Below are 15,944 nucleotides of genomic sequence, written 5' to 3'. Positions count from 1 at the left end.
TTGAGAGAGAGAGTACACATGGCGGGGAGTGGGGGAAGGGAGAGAGAAACTCTTAAGCGGACTCGCGCTGAGCATGGAGCCGAAGTGGGGCTTGACCCTGAGATCACGATCTGAACCGAAACCAAGAGTTGGAGGCTCCACCAACTGCGCCACCCAGGCTCCCCAAGTTATGTTTTTTCCCTTCGGAATTAATAAATATCTTGTGAAGAGATATTTTGAGACAATGTGATTATCCCATTTCCCAATAATCTTTCACCCACCAATTTTAGGATCCACTGATGAGTTTTGCATGAAGCAGTTATTACCATGGTGGCTGCCGGTGGTGATTTTCTATTCTTATCGGTTGAAATTCTGTTGTAAGGGAGCATTGTTCCTTCTCCCCCATTTATTCATTCATTTATTTATTTATATCACTGTGGATTCATGGATTCTTGTTTTAACATAGTCTGATACTCATTTATTTTGCGGCTCAGGTTGTCCCAGATTTGGTTAGAGAGCCTCTTTAAGCTGGCTCCTCTGTCCTTCTTTTCCCCTTCCACCTTTAACAGCTTTATTGAGGTATAATTTACATACTATACAATTGATTCATTCACTACGAAAGTAGAGTTTGATTACTTTTAGTAAGTTTGTACATTTGTGCAACCATCACCACCATCTGGTTTTATTTCTTATTTTATCGTTTTAAAGATGTTATTTATTGGGGCGCCTGGGTGGCGCAGTCGTTAAGCATCTGCCTTCGGCTCAGGGCGTGATCCTGGCGTTCTGGGATCGAGCCCCACATCAGGCTCCTCCGCTATGAGCCTGCTTCTTCCTCTCCCACTCCCCCTGCTTGTGTTCCCTCTCTCACTGGCTGTCTCTCTTTCTGTCAAATAAATAAATAAAATCTTTAAAAAAATAATGTTATTTATTTATTTATTTGAGAGAGAGTGCACAGAGGGAGAGTGACAGGGAGAGGCAGACTCCCTGCTGAGCAGAGAGCCCCATGTGGGGCTCGATCCCAAGACCCTGGGATCATGACCTGAGCGGAAGGCAGATGCTTAACCAACTGAGCCACCCAGGCGCCCCCACCATCTGGTTTTAGAACACTTTCATCACCCCATAAGGTTTCCTCATTCCCAATTATAGTCATTCCTTATTCCTACCCTCGACCTCAGGCAACCGCTGATCTACTTTCTATCTCTATAATTTTGTCTTTTTAGAAATTTTATAAAAATGGAACCCTACAATATATAGTCTCTTGTGTCTGGCTTTTTCTTAGCAGAATGTTTTTGAGGTTAATCCAGGTTGTTGCCTTGTATTGCTGAGCAGCATTCCATTATATGGATATATCATATTTTGTTTATTACTTTACCAGTTGATGGGCATTTGAATTATTTCTAGTTTTTGCCTATTAAGAAAAATACTGCTGTGAATATTTGTGTGTAAGTGTTTGGACATGATGCTTTAATTTCTCTTTGGTAGATAGTTAGGAGAGGAATTGCTGGGTCATTATATATTACAGTTTTTATGAAACTCACAGTCTGTTTTTCAAAGTAGCTGTATCATTGTATATTCCTATCAGCAATGTATGTAAGTTCCAATTTCTCCATATTCTGGTCAACAGTATTATCAATCCATTTGATTATAGCCATTCCAGTGGGTGTATAGTAGTACCTTAATGTGGTTTTAATTGTCATTTTCCTAATGACTAAAGATATTGATCATCTTTTCATGTGCTTATTAGTCACTTATATATCTTCTTTAGTGAAATACTCATTCAGATGTTTTGCCTATCTTTAAAATTGCCTATTTAAAAATTTTTTTAATTTGGTCAGTTTTCATCTTTTTTTTTTTAAGATTTTATTTATTTATTTGACAGAGAGAGAGACAGCCAGAGAGAGAGAACACAAGCAGGGGGAGTGGGAGAGGAAGAAGCATGCTTCCAGCGGAGGAGCCTGATGTGGGGCTCGATCCCATAATGCTGGGATCATGCCCTGAGTCCAATGCAGACGCTTAATGACTGAGCCAACCAGGCGCCCTGGTTTTCATCTTCTTGAAATGTGAGAGTTCTTAGCATATTCTGGATACAAGTCCTTTATAATTGCAAATATTTTCTCCCAGTTTGTAGATTTTTCTTTTCATTCTCTTGATAGTGTTTTTCTAAATTCTTCATTGATATAATCCAGTTAACAGCTGGACTGTTACCACATTTTCTCTTAAAACTTTTCAGTTGCCTGAAGTCATAAACATTTTCTCCTGTGTTTTCTGCCAGAAGTTTTATAGTTTTAGTTCTTACCTTTAACTCTCTGATCCAGTTTGAGTTAATTTATGGTGTAAGGTAAGAGTTGGAGTTCATTTTTTTGTGCATGGATATCCACTTGTTCCAACATCATTTGTTAAAGGTTATCCTTTTACTCATTAAGTTGCATAGGCAACATTATTGAGAATTAATTGATGTAAGGATTTATTTCTAGACTCTATTTGGTTCTGTGATCTGTATGTCTATTCTTATGCTGATACCACATTATCTTGATTCCTGGAGCTTTATACTAAGTTTTGAAATCAGGTAGTATATGTTAAATTTTGTTCTTTTTTTTTTTTTCCAAAATTGTTTTTGGCTGTTCTAGGTCTTTTCCATTTCCATATAAATTTTAGGATCAGCTTGTCAATTTCTCCAGAAAAGCCTGCTGGGATTTTGATAGGAATTGTGTTTACTCCATAGAACAGTTCGGGAAGAATAGCCATCTTAACAAATTGAGTCTTCCAATTCATGAATGTGTTATATCCCTCCATTTATTTAACTCTTAAATTTCTCTTGGGAGTGTTTTGTAGTTTTCAGTGTACTTCTTTTATTTCATTTTTTACTTGTTAGTATATAGAATTAAATCAGTTTTTGTATACTGATCTTGTATTCTCTAATCTTACTAAACTTCCTTATTTTAGTAGGTTTTTTGTAGATTTCTTAGGATTTTCTATGTACAAGATGATATCTCCGGCAAGTAAGTATAGTTTCACTTCTTCCTTTATGATCTACATGCATTTAATTTCTTTTTCTTGCCTTATTGCACTGGCTAGAATTTCCAGTGCAATGTTGAATAGAAATGAGGAGAGTAGACATCCTTGCCTTGTTCTCAGTCTTAGAGGGAGAGCATCTAGTGTTTTACTATTAAATGTGATGTGAGCTATTTCTGTGATCTTATGATATGTCTCTGTCAAACTTTGAGAATTTCCTTAGTTTTTGCAGCATAAGAGACATTCGGGCTCATTTGATGCTTTCCCTGCACCAACTGTCCTCCAAGGAGCTCTAGTTTCTTGGTTTCTTTTATTGACAAATGGTATGTAGTGATCAGGGTCTAGGCATTAGGTGAGTAACAATCACTTTTTAACCTCTTCTCCCAGTGTTTTCAGAAATCCCAACCACCTAGTTATATAAAAACTGTCAGAGCCAGAAGCAAGGGTTTTCTCTGGGTATATCCCAAAGCACTTTTCAGTTGTTTTTTAGTGCCAAGTCAGACCTGCCACTGAAGAACCGAGTTAGTGGTAATATAATAAATTTCACAGAAGTGTCCAGGTGACAGGACTATGTCTTTTTATAAAAGAACATGATTTGTACTAGCTGAAATTTTGGCGTGGAATACTCGTTGCCCTCTCCAAGTGTGTCCCCCTCTTCATGGAAGCTTGAGAAGAGGGCTGAGGGAGAAGTTTCGATCATTTGGTGCCAGTCATAAAGAGCGTGATAACTGCCATCCCTTGAATATTTAGTGTGGACCATGCACTGTGCTTTATGTGAATTTTCTAATTTGTTCTCACCACTACCCAGTGGGGGTTATGGTACTTCCTTTCTTGTCTTTTCCCAAACATTCCGCTGTATGGTTTTAGCATTGAATGAATTCACTATTCATCAGAGCTCTGCTGGACATGAGTTATGAGGGGTGGTAACTGCTGATCCAGCATGGCTGTGAGGACTGGTAGTGCCCTGGAGACTCTTGAAATACTTCACACAAGTGACATGTGGTTGTTTGTTTTTTGTTTTGAAAGATTAAACAAGTAAACTGGAAAAGTGTCCCCCCAAGCCTGCCCCATCCTCATTTCACCCTCCCCCCAAGGTATCTGCCATAATAGTTTAGCGTATATTCTTCCAGACCTTTGGTGGTGTTTTGAGTTTTTTTTAACTATTTTATTTTAGTTTTTTTTAAGCAGGCTGCATGCCCAGCGTGGAGCCCCACACAGAGCTTGAACTCATGACCCTGAGCTGAAGTCAAGAGTCAGATGCTTAACTGATTGAGCCACTCAGGCGCCCCCAGATCTTTGTTTTGGCATAAACATATTCAAATGTTCTGAGAGCTGTTTCAGAGAGACTTTCCTTCCCAAGAACTCGCTCCTCAGCTGCTCTGCCCTAAACTAACCTTTCTTTTCAGCTGGGCATTTTCCTGTTTGGACCTTGATTAAGGAACTTAACCAGAAACAGGCTTGTTTGCTTCTAAACCTGAACTCTCCGGGCAATAGCATAGTGTTTATCTCCCCTGTTCACCCCTTAAGTCCTCCTGTTCCCCAGGGATAATGTATAGGAGCAAGAAAGATATAAGATTAATAGCTCTGTGAAATGTGTTAGATTGTTCAAAATACTTTTTTCCAGATGAGGTCAGTGTGTTGGCTCCTAAAGTAATTTCCTCACAAGCTGTTGATTGGAGGGTCAACTGATGGTGGATCCTTTAGGCTTAGTCAGAGAGGGTAAGTATGAATGCCTTTGCTTATTTTTAAGTAGTGGATATATGTGGCTAAGAAGCGTATGTAAGTTGAACGAAAATAATGGGACTTGTGAATTCTTTAATTTATATAATCACCAATTACTCTAAGTTTAGGTTTGCTTCAGTTGGGTGTTTTTAAAACAAGGCTTCCATTAGGAGCCTGTGCGAGGCCGCCTATATATATAAATACCTTTCCTTCTTGTTCTCTTGCCTTTAATGTCTCATCCTAGAATATTTCCTGGGAGATGGGCAGCCCGTCTCTGAGGTTCTATGGGCACACACACAGACACATCAAGTGTGTGTCATCACAGTGCACCTAGAAATTTGAGGGAGATGGGGAGAAGGATCTCACATTGTGTCAGGAGCCCAGGGTACTCTACAGAGGACAGGTTTTATGACCTCAGGAGAAAACGACCCTCTGAGTGTATGCTGTCTATGGGGTTTGGCTGCCAGACATTATTTGCCAATCTAGACTTTGACTTTATGGCCAGAAACCACTATTCTCAGTGTGTTGTATTTTGCAACTATTTTCTCACTTCCTCTACTTCTTGTATTTTAGACCACCTAAGACTTTATTTAAAGTTTGTCACTCCTCATTCCTGTAGGAAGATGGGGTCATTCCCTGGCACTTGAGTGGCAGTGCTGTTGAGGGCCACCTCTGGGAAAAGGTGGCCTGTGGCAGCAGTCGGAGGTTCCTGGGACCCAGGTTGCCTGAATTTTCTAGCTAGGTCCCTGCTTTCTGTTCACATGGAGTTTTGATTTCATCAAGAATCTCTGTAAAGAGAAGGAAGAAGGTTGCTTTTTTTTTTTTTAATTTATTTATTCAACAGAGATAGAGACAGCCAGCGAGAGAGGGAACACAAGCAGGGGGAGTGGGAGAGGAAGAAGCAGGCTCATAGCAGAGGAGCCTGATGTGGGGCTCGATCCCACAACGCCGGGATCACGCCCTGAGCCGAAGGCAGACGCTTAACCGCTGTGCCACCCAGGCGCCCCGGGAGAAGGTTGCTTTTAGCAGCCATTTCCTCATCTAAACCAGACACTACGTCTGAGGCAGAATCTGTGATACCAGGTGAGAACATTTGTATGTGGTACTGGTATGAGTGATACTGTTTACTTCATGTTCCCGAATCTACTCCGTGTAGATTATCTGACATGACGGACTTGTTTTGCTTGGCAGTTCCTGACACAGTCATCTTAGCCAACGCTGGCCGTCTCTTACTAGCAATGGAGCTCTTTCCCAGAAAGAGACTTTTACAGAACCGTCTTCTCATCTGCTTGGCCCCTGTGTCCAGATAATGCTTCCTTAGGAAGACAGGTGGCTCTTTTCTAAGCTGCCATCTTACACATCATGGGGACTGCGAGAGGAAACAAGAAGGGGGGAATGGCCATTGCAAAGATATACGAGATCTGGAATCCCGTTAGAGAGAGGAGAAGCCACTTTACTCTGGTGCTTGCCCAGCTGGCCTGCTTCACACTCTGCCTGGGAGCAGGCCCCCCGCAGCCTCTGAAGAGGGTGGGAGTGTATTCTTTGCTTCCCTCTTCCTCATTTGGATTAGAAGTCAAACTAGCCAGATGCCAGGCCACTCGCATCCAATATTCCTGGCACTGAGGATTCATGTGATACAATGCGGCGAGGCAGACACTGTATGGTGTGTGCAGAAGGGAAGAAGGGAGGGTTCTTTGCACCCAGCCCTGGGGTAGTGTGCAGTGGGCATCCATGGCTACGGGGGAAAGTGGGATTGGCCGTGGTGCTGATGAGAACGCGTGCTCTTACAAGCTTCAACCCCAAAGGGGCTCAGTATAAACTGGGAGAGTGTTTCCAACCTGGGTTTTGTCTCGTTCCTGAAGCTTAAGGATAATTGAGGGGGCAGGGACTAAGCGTGTGTTTCATTCCTATTTACATGGAGTCAGACAAACTCGAGTTTTAATCTCGGCACCACTCATTATTGGTTGTTTAATTACAGAAGAGTTACTTAGCTTTTCTGATTCTCGGATTCATCGTAAGTAAATTGAATGTAAGGTTTTTGTGAGGATTAAATAAGAAAACAGAGGTAAAGAGCCTAGCATAGTACCTGGCTTTGTGAGGTGTCCAAATTAGTATTCATCACTGTTAGTGTGTTTCCCCTTCATTTACTGAACTTTTTCAGTTTATTCATTCAACAGAATATTGAGCACTTACTGTCTTCCAGACGCTGCAGGGAACATGAGCTAGCGGAAAACATTCGTGTGGCTCCTGGGCAGATGAGTGGCATGTTATTAAAGTTCAGTAGAGGCAGTGACGGTGGCCTGCACATGGATGAGGCATCCTGTGCAAAGTGGAGAGTCCGGGAAGGCTACCTGGAGGAGGGGGTATTCAAGCTGGTTACTTTTTTTTTTTTTTAAGATTTTATTTATTTGACAGAGAGAGAGACAGCCAGCGAGAGAGGGAACACAAGCAGGGGGAGTGGGAGAGGAAGAAGCAGGCTCCCAGCGGAAGAGCCTGACGTGGGGCTCAATCCCAGAACTCCGGGATCATGCCCTGAGCCGAAGGCAGACGCTTAACGACTGAGCCACCCAGGTGCCCCTCAAGCTGGTTACTTTTTAAGTCTGGTGAAAGAGAAGGAAAAGACTCCAAGGAGGAGTACTTGTAGAGGCATGAAGGTCCGAGGTAGCGGGGTGCATGTGAGGAACCACAAGTGGGGTATTTTTGAGGCCGACCAGTGCAGTTTCATTTCCTTGGCACTCTTCGCCTGTCATTTTGGTTTGTCTGTTGGGTCGCGTCGGTAGGGCCAGACATGGATTCCCAAGAGAGGATGACATGAGTTGGGACTGGGAATCTGTTGGGTGTACATAACACACACATGTGGTCTAGTAAAGTCCCTGACAGACTTTGACTCTTCCCTGTGTCTGCTTCTCTACCATAAACGCACGGAGTGTAATTAGCCCCTGCACAGTATTTCCATAGTTTGGATTTGGTGGAGGTCCATTTTCTGTCCCCTTAATTTGAGGTTACTGGCATCAAAATCTAGTTTTAGAACTTAGGCTGTTTTTAGCCCACTGTCATATTGAATATTGACAGCAATGAGTTGTGGTTTTTGTACTCCCTCCTCGAGGAAGAACCCACGTAGGCCAGCCTTTGCAGGAGAAGGGGGTGACGTCATGTGGCTTCTGCAGGCTTTCTGTTGGTCGACAACACCAACAGTTCCTGTAGATGTAGACAGGAGTCGTGGATCTTCCTTGGCCATTAGTCTCTTATCAAAATACGAGGTCGTCTTCCTGGTGAAGTTGATGTTTTTTAAAACTAACTTGAACAAAACAATTCTCTGCTAATTCTTTCCCTCTAGCCACTGCAAAAACAGTTCCTTGGTAAGGATGCCAGGATTCCATTCAGAATTATCCCAGATGAGTGACTTCTTATAGAAGGGTCTTGTTTTTTCCCCTCTGGATGCTGTCATTTGTGAAAACTGGAGATTATTTTGTGACTTGGATTTAGAAAGTAGGCGACCATACTTAACAGGCTGTTTGGAACTCAGAATTACTGGCTGGTTTTGCCTTAGAGGGAACATGGAATGAGGGAACGTCTGAGACAGGCCCTCCCCCCTGAGATCAGCCCAAACTGATGCCTGAGACTTAGGGTAAAGAAAGCTCTCCTCCTTCTTCCCCTGTTTTTTACTCCCTGAACTCTCCTGTCCTACTGTGGCTGCTGGAAATAAGGTCACTTTAAGTAAAAATAATGTTGGTGTCCAGTTCCATTTTCTTTCTTCTTTTTGCCATCAACATGTGTGATGGGATTAGAGTCTATACAGCTGGCCAGACGCTTGAGGAGGTGAAACCACTGTCTTGGCTTCCGAGTGAGCCCCGGAGGTCAGCAGGGGAAGTCTCTGCTTGTATCTCAGCTGTCACACTTAGCCGTGAAAAGCAGACCACACCAGGGGCCGCTGGGAGTTGGTCAGGGACAAGTAGATGTCAAATAGGTTTCTCAAGTGACCCTCAACCTTTCAGAATTAGTTGGTGAGGAGGAAGACATTGGCTGGTTTCTCTGCCTGCCCACCCCCCAGACTTGCCTTTTTCCGAGCCACACCGGCGTTAGGAGAGAGAAGGAAGCCCCTCGGTGAAGTCACGGATGGTGAGACAGAGAGATGTTATTTTTCTTTGGAGAGAGAGCAGAGAGCTCCGAGGGAGTGGGAACACGGGAGTGGGAACACGGGAGCAGACTCCTGGGTGGAGTCGTCGAGTCCCGGTCTTGATGAAGCCAGCTCTGATTGCGTGAGGGCAGCCGGAAGACCACTGGAAACACTCTAGGGATCTGGTGTTCTTCTCTCGGGGTCCGAAATGACAGCCCCGGCTGGCTGCCCAGGGGCGACGGAGGCGGGGCTCTGTTGCTTAACAGAAGACCACCGTAGCGCCCTGCCCCTCCTCCCGGCACCGTAACTTCCCGATGGCTTCTCTCCCCTGCAGGCTGACGGACTTCGAGGATGCAGCCGCTCCTACCGGAGGGGCGTGGCACCTGTTCCGAGTTGGGCCCCGAGGCCACGTGGCCATGATGGGGGCCCCTCATGGCCTCAGCAGGAACAGAGCACTACAGTATTGGCCTCCGCCGGGGAAACAGCTTCAAGCAGAGTGGCCCCTCAGGCACCGTGCCCGCCCGGCCACCGGAGAAGCCCTCTGAGGGCAAAGGCTGGGCGCAGGCCCATCAGCAGGTGAAGCCGATCTGGAAGCTGGAGAGGAGGCACGTGGGGACCCTGTCAGCGGCGTTGGGCCCCGGCCTCTTGGGTGTGCCACCCCAGCCAGCGTATTTCTTTTGCCCCAGCACTTTCTGTGGCTCGGGGCGCTCGGCTGTCCTCGCCGGCCACGGCAGCTGCTACCTGCACTCCCTCCCGGACTCGTTGGGCGGCACGCTGCTGTACCGCCGCGCCAGCTACAGGCACAAGCCCTACCAGCAGCTGGAGTCCTTCTGCTCGCGCTCAGGCCTGCCGGAGAGAAGACCTCTTTCTCTCGCTCCGAAGAGCCTCCCTGTCCGACTCACTGCCAGTAAGGCCCCTTCTTTCACGGTCTCCCCCATGGCCCAGCCCATGGCGTCCTCGTCCACAGATCCATACCTCTCGCTGGGAGCGGCTGGGGAAAACCCTTCGGGGAAGAGCCTGGCCGCTGCCATCTCAGGGAAGATCCCGTCTCCGCTCACCTCCTCCTCCTCGTCCTACAAGCCCGTGCTCAATAACAACTCGTTCATGCGGCCAAATAGCACTAAAGTGCCTTTACCGCAGGCCGCGGAGGGCCTGAAGCCAGTATCCCCACCCAAGATCCATCTGGTGCCCTGGCCTCACTCGGGGGGCACCGGAGACTGTGCACTGCAGCCTGTGGAACACAAGGTACCCAGGAGCAGCGGCACCGTCCTGGGTGACGCCCCCGCCCCCAGCGCCCTGTCTGCCCCCGGCTCCGTGGACACTTTGACCACCAGTGTTGCCTCTGCCCAGTACAGCCGGAGTAGCTTCGCCGCAAGAGCAGAGCCGCGTCCGTGTGGCCTGGATGGCGACTTTGTCTCTCAGGCTCTGACCAAGGAGGTTCGGTTCACCGAGGCCGTGAGGAAGCTGACTGCAAGAGGCTTTGAGAAGAAGCCAAGGCAAGGCTGCCAGTTTGAACAGTCTTGTTTCATGAGCCCCGGCTTGCAGTGTGATCTCCTCAGCAGGAACCGGCAGTGGAGACCTCCTGTGGCAGGCCAGCAGTTCCCTCAGGAGGATGCCGGAGCCAGCAGTGCGATCCTCCCTAGCGCCTCGGACACCTTGGAGTTGGACAGTACAGTCTTCTGTACCAAACGCATCAGCATTCACCTCCTTGCCTCACATGCCAGTGCGCTCGGCCACGGCCCTGCCTGTGGATCTGCGATTGACTCCCCACCACCCGGAGAAGACAAAACTCCCATTCTGCCTTCTCCCCCTCAGCCCCTTGGTGTCGCCGACGTGGCCACCCGCCTGTCTTCCATCCATCTGGGCCAGCTTGGGAAGGAGGGGCTGAAGGAAGCCAGGGGGCCGGACTCCCCTGCTAGGGGTATCAGGTAAGTTCGAGAAAGTTTTTGATTCCTTTAGAGCAGCAGAATGTATACACCGTAATTTGGTGACACTGACCCTACATCCCTGAAGGGTGTTTTATTATTTGGCCGCCCTGGAATTTTGGTTTTCACTTTAGGGCAGAAGTTGGCAAACTGGACCAGCATGTGGGCCACATCTTACCCACTGCCTGCGTTTATGAATAAGGTTTTATTGACACGCAGCCTCGCCCATCCCTTTACTGCTGTCTGTGGCTACTTTCCTGTTAAATTGGTAGGGTTGAGTAGTTGCAACAAACTGAATGGCCCATAAAACTGAAAAGATTTACTATCTAATCCTTTGGAGAAAGAGTTTGCTGACCCTGCTTTAGGTTACAACCAGGAAGAAATAATACCAAATGTTGGGGCCTATGACTTTTCTACTTAATTCCAAACCAAATCAGGCTCTCTGTCATCCCTTGTTTGATAGCCGTTTCAGAGTTAGGGCATACACAAACTTGGCTCCTTCTCTCGTGCCTTGTTACTTCTCCGGAAGCGTGGTCCACCAGCGTGCTCTGATTTCTCAGAGGTCTAGGGACTTTTGAAATCAATTATCAGACATTCGTTGATGGTGATTTGTATGCAGAATTTTGCACTGAAGTGCTATGAGGGACTTCCGAGAAGATGGGAGACAGAGTGTGTCCCTGCACAACAGGGGCCATAGGGTTGAGGAACTATGGCTAGACCTAAGCTCTGAGGGCAAGAAAAATGAGTTGTGAGATCTGGGCAAGAGACAGCAGGTTGGTGAGTGGGGAAGAGACAAACACTGGGAGGTGATGAAGGAATGAGAATCTAGTTGTGATCTCTCTTACGGACTGGGCTGGGGCATGATTCTTTCTTATAGTTCACCCACAGACCCCCAGCTAGACCTGGGTGAGGCTGAAGATCTAGAAGAAGAGCTAGTAGATGGTTTGGAGGACTGCTGCAGCCATGATGAGAATGAAGAGGAAGAGGGTGAGTGAGTAAGGGACCCTCTCTTACCTGCAGCTGGGAAGTGGTCACCACCTGCGAGGGAATGGGGCTAACAGTTGTATACTGGGTCCTTGACTCACTTTATCACCTACAGTGATCATTTGCCTCGTGGGTCTAAGGGCAGCAGTGGCTTCTGGGAAACTGCTTCACCAGCCCTGCGGTCCACCAGTCTTTTCTCTGTGCTACTGACAAGCTCACGGAGGGCAGAGCAAGGCTGCAGGGTGGTGCCCGTGGCTCCTCAGGAAGGCTGAGCCAGGATACCCGAGGAAGAGCTGCCTGGGCTTGGTGGGTTTGTGTAGCAGGCTTTCCTGCTGGAACTTCTCTGCTCTTTCCCCTCCAGGAGACTCAGAGTGCTCCTCATTCAGTGCTGTCTCCACCAGCGAGTCAGTAGCAGTGATCTCTCGGTGAGTGTTGTGTCCATCATTGGTACAGGCTCGTTTGCCATCTCTTTAAGATTATAAAGAGAGGGGCTCTTGGGTGGCTCAGTGGTTGAGCGTCCAACTCTTGGTTTCAGCTCAGATCATGATCTCGCTCAGTGGGCAGTCTGCTTGAAGATTCTCTCCCTCACCCCCCTCTCCCCCCCCAGCCCCGCTTGCTTGCTCATGCACTCTCTCTCAAATAAATAAATAATCTTTAAAAAAAAAAGATTATAAAGTCATTAATGTTAACTGTAACTCATTTTTACCAGATTTTTACATTTGAGACTTTAATTTTCAAACAAGGACCAGTGGAAGGGACTAGAAGCATATTTTATCATTTGGGCTTTAAAAAAGTACCATGTTTCTTAGGCTGCAGTTTGGTCATTAGTTTCCAAGAAATTGTTCAAGTAAAAAGAAAATTAATAAGCAGTTAATGGAGAAACATAGTATTTGGCCATTCACATGAGGGTAATTGCCACCTTGCATTATAAATGTGCCCCACTATCAGACGCAGTTTCTGAGATGAGTATGCCACTAATTGGAGCTTTGTGAAATGCTTCTTTCTGAGGTTAGTTTTGTTAGGGGAAATAAGATGGACATTAACCTATTAATAATAAGAAATTGAATTTAAAACCCTCTAGCTTTATTAAATCTAGATTATTTTATTGACTGCCCTTGGTGGAGTCTGAGCGATATCTGTCTCTGACTAGGGAACCAAAAAGTGAGTCTCTTTATGTAGGCCCTTCTTTTATAAAACAGGTTGTTGGAGGATGCTACGGAACTGAGATGGAGAGGAAGGGGAGAGGAAGGAATGCAGGACTGTGAGGAAGTTACAGTAAACGAGGGCATGTCATTGTGCTAAAGATCTTTGGAACTTGCTAAAGGATCATATATGCCAGCTTTCGGGTAGAAAGGTAGCACTCCAACATAATCTTGTTCCCCTCACCACTTGCCGCCTTGCCTCATTATTAGTCTATTAAATATTATCAAGAAACCCCCTCCCCAAAGTATTAAACATTAAAGTTTTTTCTTTTTAAAAATAACTTCTACTGAAAATGTAAAAGAAAAACAAAGTTACAAGTATTGGCAATTGGTGAGCTTTGTTTTGTTTTTCTTGCAAAATGTCTCTCCTAATTTCAGTGAAAAGCCACATGTGTCAAGGCTAGCCCATACCTATCATATGCAGCACGCGCATGCAGCTTGCTCTTCTCCGGGTCTGCTGTGCCTTGGATGAAGCCACGGGGACCTTCCATGCCTTGGTTGGTGTGGACAAGGCAAGCTGTAGCTCTGTGCGTGTGATGGCGGCGGCGACTGCACCAGTTTCAGAGTGCCTCGGTTCTGTTACCTTGAGCCTAACCTGTCCTCCGTCCAGAAAAACAAAGGTGCATCTGGATGTTGACTGAGGACCTCTGCTGTCCACGTAAGAGAAGGATGTTCAACATGTGATCGACTTGGAGTCTCACCTTTTCCACACTTAGTGACGCTCTAGCTTTGTCTTCAGGCCTCCTGTGAGACAGCGGCACGGCCCTTTACTTAACTCTTCTGATTTACGTAAAGATAAAATTCTCAAAAGGTGTTTGCTCATAATTCGTTTGTTGATTAATTTAACCCCTACAAGATGTACAGACCTTCTTATCTATACAAGGCTGAAAAGGTGGATTTTCAACCAAATGGAGGTTGATGAATTCCAAACCACTTTGCATTGTGAGGATGACTAAAATCAGAAATACTTTTGGATTGCTAAAATCATTTTTTCCAAATTGTGGGAGATTTCTGTGCTTTATTATAGAAAAGTTGACAGTTATAGAAAGGTCATTGAAAACGCTGTCTCTATTTCTCTACCTAGCAGTAGTTTATTGCCTTTCCTGTTTCATAGTCTTTTTCTAAGAATCACTTAATTTTAGAGCTGGAGGTCATTAAGTCCAGCCTCTTTTTTTCAGATATGAATATTGAGGACCAGAGAAGTTAACTGTTGTGGGGTCACAGTCTCCAACACTGGTAGACCAGAAGCCAGGCGCCTGAGGATGATCCGTCCAGTACTCTCGAGAGGCAGCCAACAAACATTTTCTGCCTTTTTTTCCTTAAACTTTTGATTTTGAGACAATTGCAGACTCACATGCAATTGTAAAAAATAATACGGAGATCCCCTGAACCCTTTACTCAGTTTCCCCCAGTGGTGACATCTGGCAAAACTAATACGATGCAGTACAGCCAAGATGTTAACATTAGTCAAGGCTCAAATATGTCCACGATGCAGGAATCCCTCCTGTTGCCCTAATAGCCACACCTGCTTCCCTCCTATGACCAGCCCCTCCTTAATGCTTGGCGACCACTAATCTGTTCTATAATAATTTAGTCGTTTCAAGAATATTATACAAATAGAATGATTGCCGTATGTAACTTTTGGGGATGGGCTTTTTTTACTCGGCCTATTTGCTGCAGATTTATCCAGGCTGTTGCAGGCATTGCTGAGTAGTGTTGTGTGGTGTGGATGTATGCACCACGGTACGTTTACCTAGTGAAGGGTATTTGCGTTACTTCCAGTTTGGGCTCTTACAAATAAAGCTGCTGTAAACCTCATGTACATATATTTTTTTTAATTTTTTTTATTTTTTTAAGTAATCTCTACACCCAATGTGGGGCTCAAACTCACGACCCCGAGATTAAGAGTCACAGGCTCTACCAAGGGAGCCAACCAGGCAGCCCTCTTGTACATATTTTTGTGTGAACATAAGTCTTCATCCCTCTGAGATCAATGTCCTGGAGTGCAGTTGCTGGGTCATATGGTAGTTGCATGTTTTAGTGTTTGTTTTGGGCTTTTTTTTTTTTTAAGATTGTATTTATTTATTGAGAGAGTGAGCACTAGCAGGGGGAGGAGCAGAGGGGGGGGTGGAGAGAATCTCAAGCTGACTCTGAGCTGAGTGCAGAGCCTGGTGTGGGGCTGGACCTCACAACCCTGAGATTGTGACCTAGTCCACCGACCCAGCCACCCAAGTGCCCCACTTGTTTAGTTTTTTAAGAAACTGCCAAAACTTTTCCAGAGTGGCTATACCATTTTACATTCCTATCTTGTCTTTGTTTCTAAATCTTAACTCCTTCTCCTTGATTTTCAGCAATCTTAAATTCGCAAACTCTGTGAATTAAAAGCCTTTGAAATAAACTATTTGGGAAATGAGGAATTGAGGGTTGAATTCATTGGAATTATTTAACTGAGAATTAGTATTTAACTTGACCCAGTCTCATTCTTTAAAGATCTTGAAGATTTGAAACACTGAAGTATTGTCCGTACTGGTGCCTCTTTCCGTTGCTCTGCGCAGTAGCGGGTGGAATAAGCTGATACGGTAAATCTTTGAGGGTCATGTCAGCTCCGTCGAGAGAGTCACATCTATTTTCTCCTTTCCCGATGCTATTTAAAGACATGGTCTGGGTCTGTCCGCGTGTTCCCGATACATAGTTGAGGGGTTCAGTTTTTAGAGATCCCTTGAGATCGCCTTGGCCGAGGCACTGTTGGAGCAACAGCTGGAGCCCGTGGCCCACTGCCCCAGATTCCCTGACCCGTGTTACCTCACTGTTACATAAAAACCTGTGTCCCTGATCATTTCCAGAATGGAGAAGAGCCTTCATCATCTGCATATCTTCAGATTAACCTACACATAAAATGAGTTAGAAGTATCCCTATTTCTTTTCTTTCTGTTCCTTTTTTTCCTTTTTCTGTTTAAAGCTCTCTATACTTCTTCCTAGGTCTTTTCTGCTCTTCCTTCTTTT

The 15,944-nt window shown here is 45.5% G+C and overlaps 1 protein-coding gene across 2 annotated transcripts in view; it reads left to right on the top strand.

The window, feature by feature from the left end:
- The window catches only part of TTLL4 (tubulin tyrosine ligase like 4), a 37,373-nt gene that overhangs the window by 11,490 nt on the left and 9,939 nt on the right, over positions 1 to 15,944 (top strand). For both annotated transcript variants that reach the window (XM_040640551.1, XM_040640554.1), the window contains exons 2-4: positions 9,165 to 10,758; positions 11,633 to 11,742; positions 12,101 to 12,164. In XM_040640551.1, coding sequence (XP_040496485.1) covers positions 9,263 to 10,758; positions 11,633 to 11,742; positions 12,101 to 12,164 — 1,670 coding nt within the window. In that variant the 5' untranslated portion in view covers positions 9,165 to 9,262. The remainder of the gene's footprint in view (positions 1 to 9,164; positions 10,759 to 11,632; positions 11,743 to 12,100; positions 12,165 to 15,944) is intronic.

The sequence above is a fragment of the Ursus maritimus genome, unplaced genomic scaffold (genome assembly GCF_017311325.1).
Source record: "Ursus maritimus isolate PB19 unplaced genomic scaffold, ASM1731132v1 scaffold_1, whole genome shotgun sequence".
Lineage (NCBI taxonomy): Eukaryota > Metazoa > Chordata > Mammalia > Carnivora > Ursidae > Ursus > Ursus maritimus.
This window is presented reverse-complemented; position numbering and strand designations above follow the sequence as displayed.